This window comes from Myxocyprinus asiaticus, chromosome 37, assembly GCF_019703515.2.
Source record: "Myxocyprinus asiaticus isolate MX2 ecotype Aquarium Trade chromosome 37, UBuf_Myxa_2, whole genome shotgun sequence".
Classification (NCBI taxonomy): Eukaryota; Metazoa; Chordata; class Actinopteri; order Cypriniformes; family Catostomidae; genus Myxocyprinus; species Myxocyprinus asiaticus.
This window is the reverse complement of record NC_059380.1, coordinates 31441596-31454858: the sequence shown is the minus strand read 5'-3', so window position 1 is coordinate 31454858 and position 13263 is coordinate 31441596. Positions and strand designations below refer to the sequence as shown.

The 13263-nt window shown below is 36.8% G+C and overlaps 2 protein-coding genes across 2 annotated transcripts in view; both read left to right on the top strand.

Annotated features, from left to right (window-relative positions):
• The first annotated feature begins 3443 nt into the window (after positions 1 to 3443).
• Positions 3444 to 6964, top strand: LOC127428342 (uncharacterized). Its single transcript, XM_051676676.1, has 14 exons — positions 3444 to 3532; positions 3790 to 3983; positions 4198 to 4269; positions 4375 to 4608; positions 4696 to 4798; positions 4882 to 4998; positions 5090 to 5170; positions 5299 to 5379; positions 5781 to 5841; positions 5957 to 6007; positions 6081 to 6125; positions 6212 to 6276; positions 6398 to 6542; positions 6649 to 6964. Exons 8-14 carry the CDS (start codon positions 5318 to 5320, stop codon positions 6916 to 6918), a joined length of 699 nt encoding a protein of 232 aa, XP_051532636.1. The 5' UTR covers positions 3444 to 3532; positions 3790 to 3983; positions 4198 to 4269; positions 4375 to 4608; positions 4696 to 4798; positions 4882 to 4998; positions 5090 to 5170; positions 5299 to 5317; the 3' UTR covers positions 6919 to 6964.
• A 1985-nt stretch (positions 6965 to 8949) lies between these two features.
• suox (sulfite oxidase) overlaps positions 8950 to 13263 on the top strand; it is a 48002-nt gene continuing 43688 nt past the window's right edge. Inside the window, exon 1 of the mRNA XM_051676622.1 lies at positions 8950 to 9200. The gene's annotated coding sequence lies outside the window, so the exon portion shown is untranslated. The remainder of the gene's footprint in view (positions 9201 to 13263) is intronic.

Below are 13263 nucleotides of genomic sequence, written 5' to 3'. Positions count from 1 at the left end.
TGTCCAGCTTGACCACAGTGCAGACACAGTTGCTGTTGAACACGATGATCTCTCTCCATAGAAGTAAGGTGGGTGTGTCCAATATGCATGGGTTAAGATTTACTCGGGTTGAATGCAGCAGTATTATGTATTACAGGAGTGTTGTGTTTACATGCTTGGAGATCATCAATACGTATAGTCAATTCAACTATACAGTTCAGTCCCTTCTGAAAAAGCAGCTTTAAAGTGTCCTCCACCCACATGGTTTGAGCAGCGAGAGTACAGAAGTTGAGCGTATTCTGAGCATTACCCTGATGAAGAGACAGCAGCTGATCTCCGGCATCTTTGCCTCCCACTGGATGTTCAAACACAGCACGAAATCATTGGAAGCAACTGAACGAAGGGAATGTTGTTCGGTCACCGTTCCACATCGCTATAATCCAGTCCAAAGCCTTAATGGTGAGCAGTGAACAAACAAAGGAAAAGCAAATCTCATCAGTGGGGTATAGTGCGGGTTACTGGTTAACAAACAGGAAACATTGGAGCAGAAATCCCTTACATTTAGCTGGTGACCCACTGAATTTCTCAGGAAAGGCGAGGCGTGGGTTTGAGGCGAATGTGCTAGGTGAGACCTGGTGAGTCACTGGATTAGATGAAGCTGACGGGTTTGGTGTTGGTAAACTGAGGCTTTGCAAAGTCTTATCAAGCTCTTCTGTTAGCGATGACAGCCGATCAAGCTGTTGATGGTGTACGGCCAGTACATTCGCTTGCGCTGAGAGCTCGGTGGTGAGTTGCAAGAAAGCCGCTGTATCGGTTGGTGGCGAAGTCTTCTGTAATGATGAGTCAGAGTTGAGATCCATGTGCAACTTTAATAACAATAAACATAGTAATACAGATAGGCAGGGGTCAATCACCAGCAACAGTAATATCCAAGGTAATCCAGAGAGGTAGTCAATAAACAGGCAAGAGGTCAGGGCAGGTGGCAGACAATCACAGGTTATATCCAGGTAATAGTAGGCAGGCAGCAACGGGTCAAAACAGGGTAAACAGTCTAGGATCATACACAGGAAATACAATAAACTCAGAGAACACTCAGAAATGTTAGCCAGAGCAAAACAAGACTTGCAATGGTAGTGAGTGAGAGTGAGACTTAAATAGCTGTGTAGATGAGGAACAGGTGAGCAGGTAATCAGTGCCAGGTACAGGGATTATGGGAAATGGGTTCAGGGTGTAAAAGTCAATACTCTGGTGATGGAGCCCTCAGGTGGTGAGTGGGAGGAACTACAGAGGCAGGATTCGTGACAAAAAAATCTTTTTTTTTTTTTTCAGAATGGACCCTACAGTTGGAAAACAGTAAAACATTTCTAAATATGTAGGTGGTACACATTTATTAGTATTCTTGGTCTTTCTATGGGATAATTAAGGTCCCAATACTATCCATATTTCTAAATGTTTTACTTTTTTTAATAAAACCTATTATAAAAATATGACAGTTTTTAAAATATACATTTGAATGCTTTTTATTTGTTGTATGTAACCACATTCTGATAAGTTATGTAAAGCAGACTTTGAACATCTTATACAGTATAAATGACAAGCCAAAGCATATTTAAATGGTTTGAATTAGTAGCTATTAATGAATCACACAGGTTTATAGAATAAAGTTTTAATTTTTTTTAAATTAAGTTTTATGCAGTGTATTGAGAAACAAAGTAGAAATAAATTGCTTATATTTCATATTTTACAGCAGTTATGGACGGTGCAATTTTACAGTTAAACATTTTTTAATGTGCAAAGTATTGAAAATCAAAATGAGTAAAAATAATTAATTTTTATAATTATTTTCACACAGTAAAAACATTATACAAACGTTTACTTACATATTTTCTACAGAACAATACACTTCCAACAACCAGTAGCTAGTGTATAGGTAAAAATTGTCAGTTATTTATTATTTTAAGTAGGCTATAACAGTCACTTCTACCAAAAACAATCAGTCCTCAGCTGAATAAAAAGACAAAAACAGTTTTCACAACCAGCGCCAACATCTTTAAGTCAACGAGTGTCACAACCTGCAATCAAAAGTCATCCACACACTCGCAGTCTTCACGTCTACTTGCACGCTAGTGGCCAAACACCGGAAATATGTGGGTAAGTAGGCAAGACCAAAACCGCAAGTGGGGGTATTGGGATAGGGCCAAAATTCATCTTTTTGTGTAACGTCTGTACACCTTATGCCTAAAGAAATAAGTAACACTTGGCCTTCCATACAGACGTTCAGTGAGTTGAGTGCGTGATGCAATGTCATATTTTTGAGCCTAAAGGGACGCCATACCTAAACATCACAAGGAGATTTGTGGACGTGATGATAAAGGCTGTGTCTCGTTTCGAAGGCTGCGTGCTAGGTAGGATGCATCCTTTGAAGGCTGCAGTATACCAAGCGTCCTCCTTTAAACAAGTCTGGTTTAAACGAGACGGCCTTCGCAGGACGAACGGAACGTAACATGGTTGCTATGACAGCACACCACTCTTTAACAAGCACGAGCGCTTCGAGTGAGAAGGTAACAAATTCCCTTTGGAAGGGAATGTCTGAGGAACATTTTAGGAGAGTTATAATGATGTAAAGAGAAAAGAAAATAGATTTTACAGGTGTACTTTTAGTCTAATACTTTATTTTAATTATATATGAATATAATTATACATATTATATACTCTGCACCCATCTACTGAGGTACTTCAACTTGGGAATTAACATTACATGCGTTTAAACATCATATTTACGGGCAAATTGGCGTTATTTTTTTTAGACTTTTCTGTTGAAGCCTTGAATTGTGGGTTATGAGTGCCCACGAAGATACACCTCATGCATCCTCCGAATTCCCGTGAAAGAAGGTTGCATTCGAAGGCTGCATTCGAAGTGTCCTACTCGCTTTTCTGAAATGTTTTTTTGCAATGCTGTGAAAATATGTATTTATAAAATGGAAAAACCCCCTACATCTATCGTATTAAATACATCGGATAAAAACATTATCACGACCTTTTCACAATGTGGGGGAAAAAAAACAAAGGCCCTGTCCCAAATGGCGCACTTCATGTGGACTTGTGGTCTCGTGGCCTTCAGTTGCGCGTGCTTGTGAAGTCTACAAGTCCGTAGTGTGTCCCATTTGTGATTTTAGCGCTTGCGAGGGTTCTCGTGAGTGCCCCCTTTGCGCCCTCGATGGGGTCTTCGTTGAAGCCCGCACTGCTCCGGGCTCACAGACCAATCAGAAGGACTTGTCGCTACTCGAAAACTGTGAAAACTCAAGTTTGCTGTCACTTCCTGTCATCGCCAACGTTTTTGCGACAGTCTGCTCTACAGGGATGACTTGACTGTCACGATTTGTACTGCGCGTGTGCTCGATTTATAGAGACATGTTGGAGAGTGACAGATATAAATATGGATTCTTTTGTGTTTTATGACAAATTCAAGAATTTCTCTTAAAAGGAGAAATTCCTGACAATCCCACAGAGCGTCGGAAGGTGAAACAGGCGTCTACAAATTTTACCATCAAAGGTAACTATAAGTACCGAGAGATTTTATAATGAAAAAAGAGAACTGACTGTCTGGGACAACCAGGGTCATGTGCTTAATTCACAAATTTTGTTTAAAATATCAAGCTATGTTAACTTAACTTGTTCAGCTCCTGTATCTGGGTATTAATATACAAGTGACTATAATGTAGTTTAATCTGTCAGATATCAGATAGTAATATGATCTTTTTCTTTTTACTGCAACCTTTTCCGACTTTTTCTTTTTTCCTCTTAAAACAGACGACAGAATGACAGACGGCCCCAGTAGGCAGTACATGCGGCTAGTTGTCCTGTCAGAGGAACAGAAGAGGTTTGTTCTTACGGAGTGCCACAATAACCCTGGGACTGGCAATCACAGTGGCGTCAGAGGCACTCAAAACAGGGTTATTGCTGGCTAATATTGGCCTACAATTATCCAGGATGTGAAGGAATGGGTAATGTAATACAGAGGTGGTAATTTACTTTTACTTCTACTTTTTCCAGTTTTTCTCTTTACAAGTATCTATACTTAAGTATGTGTCTATTTTTGCCACCTCTGATTGTTAGATACCTCCTTGATTTAGAAGTTATATTTATTGTCATCACCAACTTGTATCAACTGGCTATTTTTCTAGACATATTATTAAAAAAATGTGTTTTGATTTTTAGGTCAGATCTTGTCACCCCTGCCAGTTGAATGACCCCATCAAGACTGTTGTGCCAGTCTTGCATTCCATTAAGGTACTGCTTACAATGATTTAGCATACTGATGAGACTAACAAGCTAGTCTCAAGCTTGTGTACAGTTTTACCAGCATTTGGCTGATGCTAATTTTGTGACATGCAGGTAAAAGAATCTTGGGAGGTGCTTGGTTTGGATTTGATTGGACCACTGCCAGAAACAGCACGCAACAATAAGTATGTCCTTACCATGACAGACCTGTACACCAAGTGGGTGATTGCAGAACCCATGCAATCTAAGACAGCAGCTGAGTTGTCTGCAATAATAACCACAAAGTTGTACTTGTTCGGCATGGTTAGGAAAATCATTACAGGCCAAGGGAAGGAGTTTGTCAACAAGGTGAAGCTTTGTAAAGGTTTAATTATGTTTTTTCCCCCTACTCTAGTCTCAACATATACTGTATGTTGTTGTCTACAATTACTCCAGTCTTCCAAATTTAACTGATGACAACAACAACAACAGCATTTTCAGTACGCTGAAAATCAAACATGCTGTCTCCAGTGCTTACCATCCCCAGACCAACGGACAGGTACTCTTTGGATATCTGTCCTGTAAGATCTATTGTTGTCTTGTGGTTATTCATCAACTTTATAAATGCATTGATATGTACAGGATGAAAGAACCAATCAGAATATCAAGCGTACTCTCAGGAAGTATGTGAATGACAACCATAATGACTGGGATCTCCACCTTCCTTCTGTGGTGTATGGAATAAACACTGCAAAGCAGGTTGTGTCTTAACATGCTTACTTATTATATTTATAATTTTTTTTTTTTTGATGCATGCATGTTTAATAACTTATAATGTTCTTTCCATAAGGGAAAGAATGTTCACATTGTGGACCTCTATGTTGTTGGCACCTGGAAAGACAAAAATGTGGACCCAGTGCATTGTTTGCCTGTAAGTTGTTTTTTTTTTTTTTTTTTTTGCTATCATATACTCATCAACCGAGAAAGAACTCTATTGGGAACAGGCACAGAAGTATATGTTTTTTGTGCATGCATATTAATTTGTCCCAATATTATTAGGAAAATGTGAGGTCCAAGGATGTCATACTATTTCCAGCTTGGAGCAGGCAGCCGGATGAAGAGGAACACTATCTGCTCTGTGTTGAGTTTCTTTTTATAATCTTTCTAGCTGTAATATTTTCAAATTCAACAGGTAGGGTTAGTGAGTTCTATTTTTGTGGATATTAACAAAATACCCATTGCAGGTTATGTTGGTAGCTAAGAGGGAGATACTTTTTCTTGATTCTTTTCGCCCTGATGGTTTTGGAGATGAGACTTACAGAACCATATTTATGTTGAGACTAAAGATAATTAATTTACTGATTTTGATCCAGGCATGTTATTTGGTTACAATTTCCAAAAGGAGCCTCATTCTCAGGCTTCAAGTTCGTATAAGAGCCTCGTTCTCAGGCTTCAAGTTCGTATAAGAGCCTCGTTCTCAGGCTACAGAACTGATCATTTAATTACACATTATGTATTTTGTGTTTTCTTTGGAATACCAGCCACATTGCAACCTTCATTGACCCAGGATCCTTGACTGAAAAAACAGGAAGAGACCTTGGGGTATGTTTTAAATGATGGAATTGTGTAAAGCTAATTTATGTATGTATGTATACATGTTTAAACAAGCTAGCAGTTGTTTTTAAAACTAACTGTGGATGCACTTTTCCTTTTCCAGTTTTTTCCTCAACAGTGTACAGGGAATTCCTGTGGTGTCTACATGCTGATGGTAAGAATGTTTAATTTGTCAAAGCTGTTAGATAATAAAATCAAAGTCTTACAGTGTTATCTGTATTTCACAGTATGCTCTCAGCACCTGTACGTCATGTCCATCAACATTCACAGAGGTAAGCTGGATTTTCACACAAGTATGCCATCAAACTACTGGGATACGTCAATTTTGTTATTTTTATTTTTGTGTGTGTGTTTTTAGGAGGAGGTGCCATTGATTCGCCAGTGGTGGTGCATTCAGCTGATGGAGAGGTTTTGCCTAGAAGGGTATGACAGACTCTACAGATAAAATTTCAGTATCTTGGCTGTATTAAGTCACTGTTGGCAAAGTGATACTAGAAAGGTGTTATCCAAATAGAGTGCATATACATTTACATATTTTCCAAAGGCATGGACAGAGATTTGCATACTGGACAGAAGAAGCATCCCAACTCCTTCAGGGAACCCTTGAGCCTGTCTTTAGGGTGTCAAAATCCACCACCACAAAACTGTCGCCCAGCAGAAGAGTTGTGGTTGAAGAGGACACTGATAAGGTAAATGATTTTAGTGGTCATATATCAAGCAGTTGCATGCATGCTGGATAAATAGTGTAATTAGTTTGTGCCATTATATATATATATATTTACTTTACTTCACCAGGTGCAACAGCCAGCCATTGTGAGAGACATTCATACAGCGTGGTACTGGGTACACAATCACAGAGACTTATTCCATGGGGATGTGAGAGAGCCTGCTTTTCTGCAGATGAACAACAAAATGCTCTCAGGAAGGTCCTGGGGGGTGAATTCTCTAATGCAAAGGATTTTGTTTATATTTCAGTGTCAAGAGGACATGGAAACATTTTTGTCATACTGTGTTGCTGTACAAGGCCTGAAGGTCAATGCCATGTTCCTCAATTGCAGTAGATGAGTGAGTGAGTGAGTGAGTGAAGGAGGGAGGGAGGGAATGAATGATGGAAGGAATGAATTAATTTATGAATAAATAAATTGAATGAATAAATAACTTTATCCTGTGTGTTTCTAAAATGCAGACATTTGTTAAAGTATGCTGAAATAAGTAGAACAGTTAAGTAGAACATATCTTTAGAAAATTAAATATTAAATGTAAAGAAACACACACACACACACACACACACACACTTATATCCACATCCATATTTCCCAAATAGGATCTAACAAATGTAACCTATTGTTTAATTTAATTTAATTTTTCCATTTATTTAATTTTATTTTATCAATTTAATTTGTGCCACATATTAACCTTGAAATATTTTACCAAAAAAGTGTATTTACATCAAGAGAATCACTAGTAAAGAACCATTTCCGGTACTGATTGGGTAGTGTCAAACAACAACTGTCAACAATTGCCGTAAATTGTTTAGACATACTTCAGACAGGAATTAGACACATTTTCGCACATGCGCACTACAAATCGTGTTTCCGGTATGGATTGAGTAGTGACAGGACTCCAGTTTCTGAGCTGGAGGAAAAAACATGGCGGACAAGGAGATGTTCAATTGCGGATAAAAAATGTATTTTAATAATCGCTTTTTCCTGATTGTCAACGGCGGATTACTTGCTTATCGTGGGTATATAGAAGCACTTTTAAGTCTGATGTGTAGAACTTGTTTAGAACTTTATTTATTTTTCCAGAGATATACAATTACTCCTATTCAGTTTATTGTTATTGTTGTTTCAAAGAGGATTTTAGAATTATTGTGAGTCTCTAAAATATCAAGACAGGAAAGAATAATTTAATGTACATGGCTGTAGCTTGTAAGATTGCTTATATTTATTGATATAGCCACATTCGTTCTAACAGTGCTATTCATACCTGCAGAAGTGTGGCTGTGTGTATTTTATAACTATTTTTAAGAATATATGGTGGTATGTTCTTTCTATACATTTACTGTGTTCTAAGCTAGGGTGACCATACGTCCTCTTTTTCCCGGACATGTCCTCTTTTTCGGACCTTAAAAAAACAGTTGCTTGACAGTAGCAGCAAATGACAGCTGAGTGGAAACAATGCCCAAACGAAAGTGCAAATTTACAGAAGATTTGCACAGAAAATTCCCATGCTTTCGTCCAGGTTGAGATCCGTGGGAAGCAGAATATATGGCATGTAAAGCTGGCACTTATGTGTCAGTTGCTAATAAAAGTGCAAGTGATTTAGAAGCACACATTAGCTCTGCGAAGCATCAAGGGTCAGCAAAAGGTGAAAGTTCATCAGGTAAATTAACGGACTACTTTTTGCGACCAGGTAAAATTATCACATTGCTTCATTTTCCATGGACATTCAAAATTAGAGTAATAGTAAATGAAGGTACACTTATGGCATCAATTATTTTATTTTAGTACATGGACATTCAAAAGAATGTTGGATTTTTTTATTTATTTGTATGTATTTATGTTATGCTAATAGAGCGTCTTTTTCAATGTATTAAAGTTTGCATTTATAGTAACTGTTTTAAACCCTCTTATTCCACCCCAATCCCAGCGAAAAAAAAAAAAAAAAAAAAAGGTGTCCTCTTTTTGGAAAACCAGAATATGGTCACCCTATCTAAGCTGTAACCATCCATGTGTCTGAATAATGTTGATTTGTTCTCTAAAGATATAAAACAATGGGGTTTTGTTGCTGTAGTCATATGTGCACTTTGTTTTTCAGAGGTTCTTTATTATCTAATGCTTTATTGTCAGTGTGTTGCTTGAAATTATTTAATAAAAACAAATATTCAATAGTTAAAGTGTTTTCCTTTACCCTATCTATCAATGCCATGACTTTTTTTTTTTTTAATTATAACTTGTAAAACTGCATGTAAATAAAAACCATTATGTAAAAAATGCGTCATCTGATTGAAGTCTGACCCAGATGCACAATTTTACCAATCATGCTCCCTCATGGACTTGCTGACTAGTGCCCCATCGGTCTGCACTCTCTTAGGTCATCAAAGTCTGCACTCAGAGGAAGACCACAAGATCGGAGGGTGCCATTTGAGACAGGGCAAAACAGTTTTACAACGTGTTTGCTGGGAGCTGCTTGTGATGCCTTGCGCGCTGCATTCACGTCACACTAGTGCGTCTGTTCACGTCCAGTGTTTATTCCAGTTTTCAGACGGTCCGTGGAGAAATTATACACTGAGATCACTAGTTAATGACGTATTCTACTGCTCCAGGAACTTCGGATTGACTACAGTAAGACATCGCTCTCATAGTGTATTCATAAATAGTCGTGAATTGATAAATAATAATTGTAATTTAAAGCCTCCTGACCTGTGTCTGATCGTTCAGGGGTACTGTAAAGTAGGTTGGGGTTGTTTTGGTATATTTGTGGCACATAACTTTATTATTATTATTATTTAAACACAAGTTTGGCTTTATTTATTTGATCTGTTTGTATTAAGAAAAATAAATATTGTATTATAAAAAATAAATAAACACATATTACAGTTTAGAATAGTTGCAATTTTATGTCATTTTATATTTTAATTGAACTTAAGCCTTATATATTTACATGTTTACGGGAGTTGTGTTATTTCATTCTTGTTTGTCACATCTTCTAAACCTTCCCGATAAAACAAAAAGAGTATTCATCCTCTTTACTGTAAATATGCTGAAGCATATCTGACCTCATTATGGCCATCTCCCTTTGTTCTATATACACATATAATAATAGACATGACAAAACTGCTGTACATCCATGCTGTACTTTTTATACAACTTTATTCTTTCTTAATATGATCAGGATTGCTATTCCTAACAACACGGGTTAACCACGACAAATATTAACGTTATGCCACAATAGTGCATCCCATGAGCAAATATTTTTGTCTTTTTTATTTAATCTCAACCCAAAATAGCAATATTTTAGGTTAAAATGTATCAATGTATAAGGGAAAGTGTATAACTAAGGTCCTGTTCATAAAGATCATAAAGAAATGCTAGAAAGTTATAGCCTAAAATAATTTTGTACAGGACACTGTTTGACAGGTCATGTCTACAAGCCATTTTCACAGTTTTTTTTTTTTTTTTTATCTATGAATGCTTTCTATTTGTCTTGAAGATTCTTTTGTCTATGCCAGGCTTTCTGCTTAAACATGCTGCTCATCTTATCTTGATGTATCATAAACCGTTTAAAAACTAGTAGCTCATAAATTGCATGGATCACTGATAAAAAGCTAATAGACTGCAGTCTGCTGTTAGATATGTGCTGATATGTTATGCTGGAGTAAATTAATGTTATCTTTGTTAAGCTAATGTTAATCTTTTCAAAATGATCAGATGGCAAAAACATGAGTTGTGGAAAATTAGATGTGGTCTACTTGGAGCTTTATACAGCTTAATACTGTGCATGCCATTGCCGTCAAAAATGGGGCTACTGGGAATAAGATCTATTGGAGGTGCTGTCACATACAAAATATTTGCCCAATACAGCCCACGAGTGCACAAACTCTCTTTTCATTGGTCATTGTAGGAGGAGTGTATGTTGTATCCCAGCAAACATGTGGTTGCAGTGATAAGAATTTTTTTTTTTTGAGTTTTTAATGAGTCATAGGTTTGTCAGATATTGTCAGAATTTTTAAAAAATTCACCAGATATTTCATAACACATTACTGGTCACATCAATGTTTATTTTAAACAGTCAACACTAGGACTGTCATGATTATGAAATTTGGCGATTGCGATTATGACAATTAATTGTCTGTTTAAGGGCTTTCACGATTAATTGTCATTTAAATTGTCATATTTGTCAAAAAAGGTGTGCTTTTTTTTTCCTACATGTGTGTTTCATAGACCTTAAGAAGTCATTTTTACATATTTAACTTCAAATATATAAAACAAATAATAAAATAGGGGTATATGATTTTCTTTTAAGGCTTTAAAAACTTATGAATGCCTGATCTTCTGTAAAGCTGCTTTGAAACTATGTGTGTTGTGAAAGGCGCTATACAAATAAAAATGACGACTTGACTTGAATGACATGAAAAATAATGTTTTAAATATCAGAATATTTAGAAATACTTAAAATGTGTCTCTCTTTTTGGTCAGCTTTAGTTGTGGTTGTTTTTTTTTTTACATTATATATATGAATGATGGCATATTATATATATTTTATTTGAAAAAACATAATTTTTATACTGTATATATTTTAATATATTATGCAATAGTATAATATTTCTGTCCTGATTTCTTTACTTTCACACCTTATTTTAATGCTCAGATTAAACCCATGAGTGCTTATTTGCCATGAACAAAACCTTTGAGATTTCGTTTAATCATTTCATCACTCCACAGAATTAGAGTATGTGTGTGTCTCCTCTGTGTCACTGCGTGTCATTAACACTGTGTGTATGAACCTAAAACATTTCCCATTACATGACCGTTTAAAGTGAAACCGCAGTGCTTTGCGTTTACTAACAAAGATTATCAGCCTGATCTCATGAAATTTATTGACAACATTTATGCAATTTAAAATTTACATGCTGTATAACACGTGTGGTTGCAGGATTCCAGTGAAATGTCCAGCTAGGGGCGCCAAAAGAGTGTAAAATGGTGTTGGATTCAGATGAGGTTTTAAGGTGAATTTTAGATGGATGTTTTTAAAACACACCTCCCCAACATAAAACCTTTGCCTGAACCTAACCAATAGTGTTTTAAAATATAAATGAGACGTTTAAAAAAGACATCCTTACCATATCAATGCCAAAACCTGACCATTAGTGTTTTAAAATTCAGAGTCTCTATTTGCACCCGGTGTAAACAGCATCTGCCACACAGGGCAGCTATTTGTGCCCTAATAACCAGAGGAATATACGCAAAACCAAACAATAGGTGTCGCTGCAGTGGTGTGGGGTGTAAAGTCGGTGTATGAATGTGTTCTGTTGTGCTAGCGACCGCGTTCTGTGTTTTATCCCACTCTTTTTCCCATCCGATTTCCTGTTTCCACTCTTAATATTTCCTTTAATACTACTTAAAATAATAGATAAAAAGGAATATTAATTTTGATTTCATCGCAGTGATTTGCACACAGTGAATGTCGAGGAGTGCCGAGAAGGGTTTGATCCGGAGGTGGGGTCTGTCAATCACACTCGTTACCTTCCTCTTACTCCCGCGTCTCAACATCGCTTGTGTGTAGATTGCATCAAACCAAGGTTATTTTGTCTAAGGTAAGGTTAGGTTTAGGGGTATGGTTTATGTAGTGTGTCTGTGGGACTCTAAATAAACACAATAAACACACTGCAGTGATGCCCATATTGTATGTTAGTATTTAAATACGGTTGCATATAGTATCTGACACTATTTGCACCAGTGTGCAATTAGTATCTACCATTATTTCCACCAGGGTTGGGGTGCAAATATTATCTGCCACTATTTGCACTGGTGTGTAAATAGCATCATTATTTGCACCAGGGTGCAAATAGCATCTGCCTTTCAAATATAAATGAAACATTAAAAAAGACATCCTTACCTTAACAATGCCTAAACCTAACTATTAGTGTTTTAAAATGCAGAGGCAAAATGAAAAATAAAATTTTCTGAACCAACCACATCATTTCGTGCCAGTTCTATGACTCTGTAACGTCATGTGTCAGCTTGAGTTCATTACTGAACTTGAACCACGGTCTTCCTACTCTAAGTCCAACGCTCTTATCAGGTTAGCTACCGCACAAGCTAATCATGCTGGAATAAGTGTATATATGTTGGTGGGTCTGTAATACAAGCATTAAAATGTATCGTTTTTTTTTTTCAAAAGATAAAAAGTGTTTGAGGAAAAATGTGTCAATATTATAAAATAGCAAGGTCTGATTAAAAGAGTGAAAAATAAGTATTTATAAAGTCATAATCAGCTAATAAATTCATGATTTGAGTGAAAGTGAATAAAACACAGTTGTTGTAGCGCGCCTTCTTTTCACCTGAAAACTGCAGGGAATTGTACCTGGAGACACATTTAACATGTTTTGCAAACATGTATATAGAGTCATGTTTTCACTATCTGACCAGGTTTAAGATTATACTTGTTTGTTTATATTTTTGTGGGAGTTTGACGCAAGCCTCTGCTGACAGCATGCGCATCAGAGTGCTTGAAAAATTTTGATGTGCTCTTCCGGACAGGAGCTTGTTGACGTCCGCGGTGCGGCTCAGTGAAACAACTGAATTCAACTGAATGACACACGAACATGTTCATTATCATTATCATCATGGGCATTAAAGTGCAATTGGAGCCTGTGCATTAATACGATTGGGCCGCATGAATGCA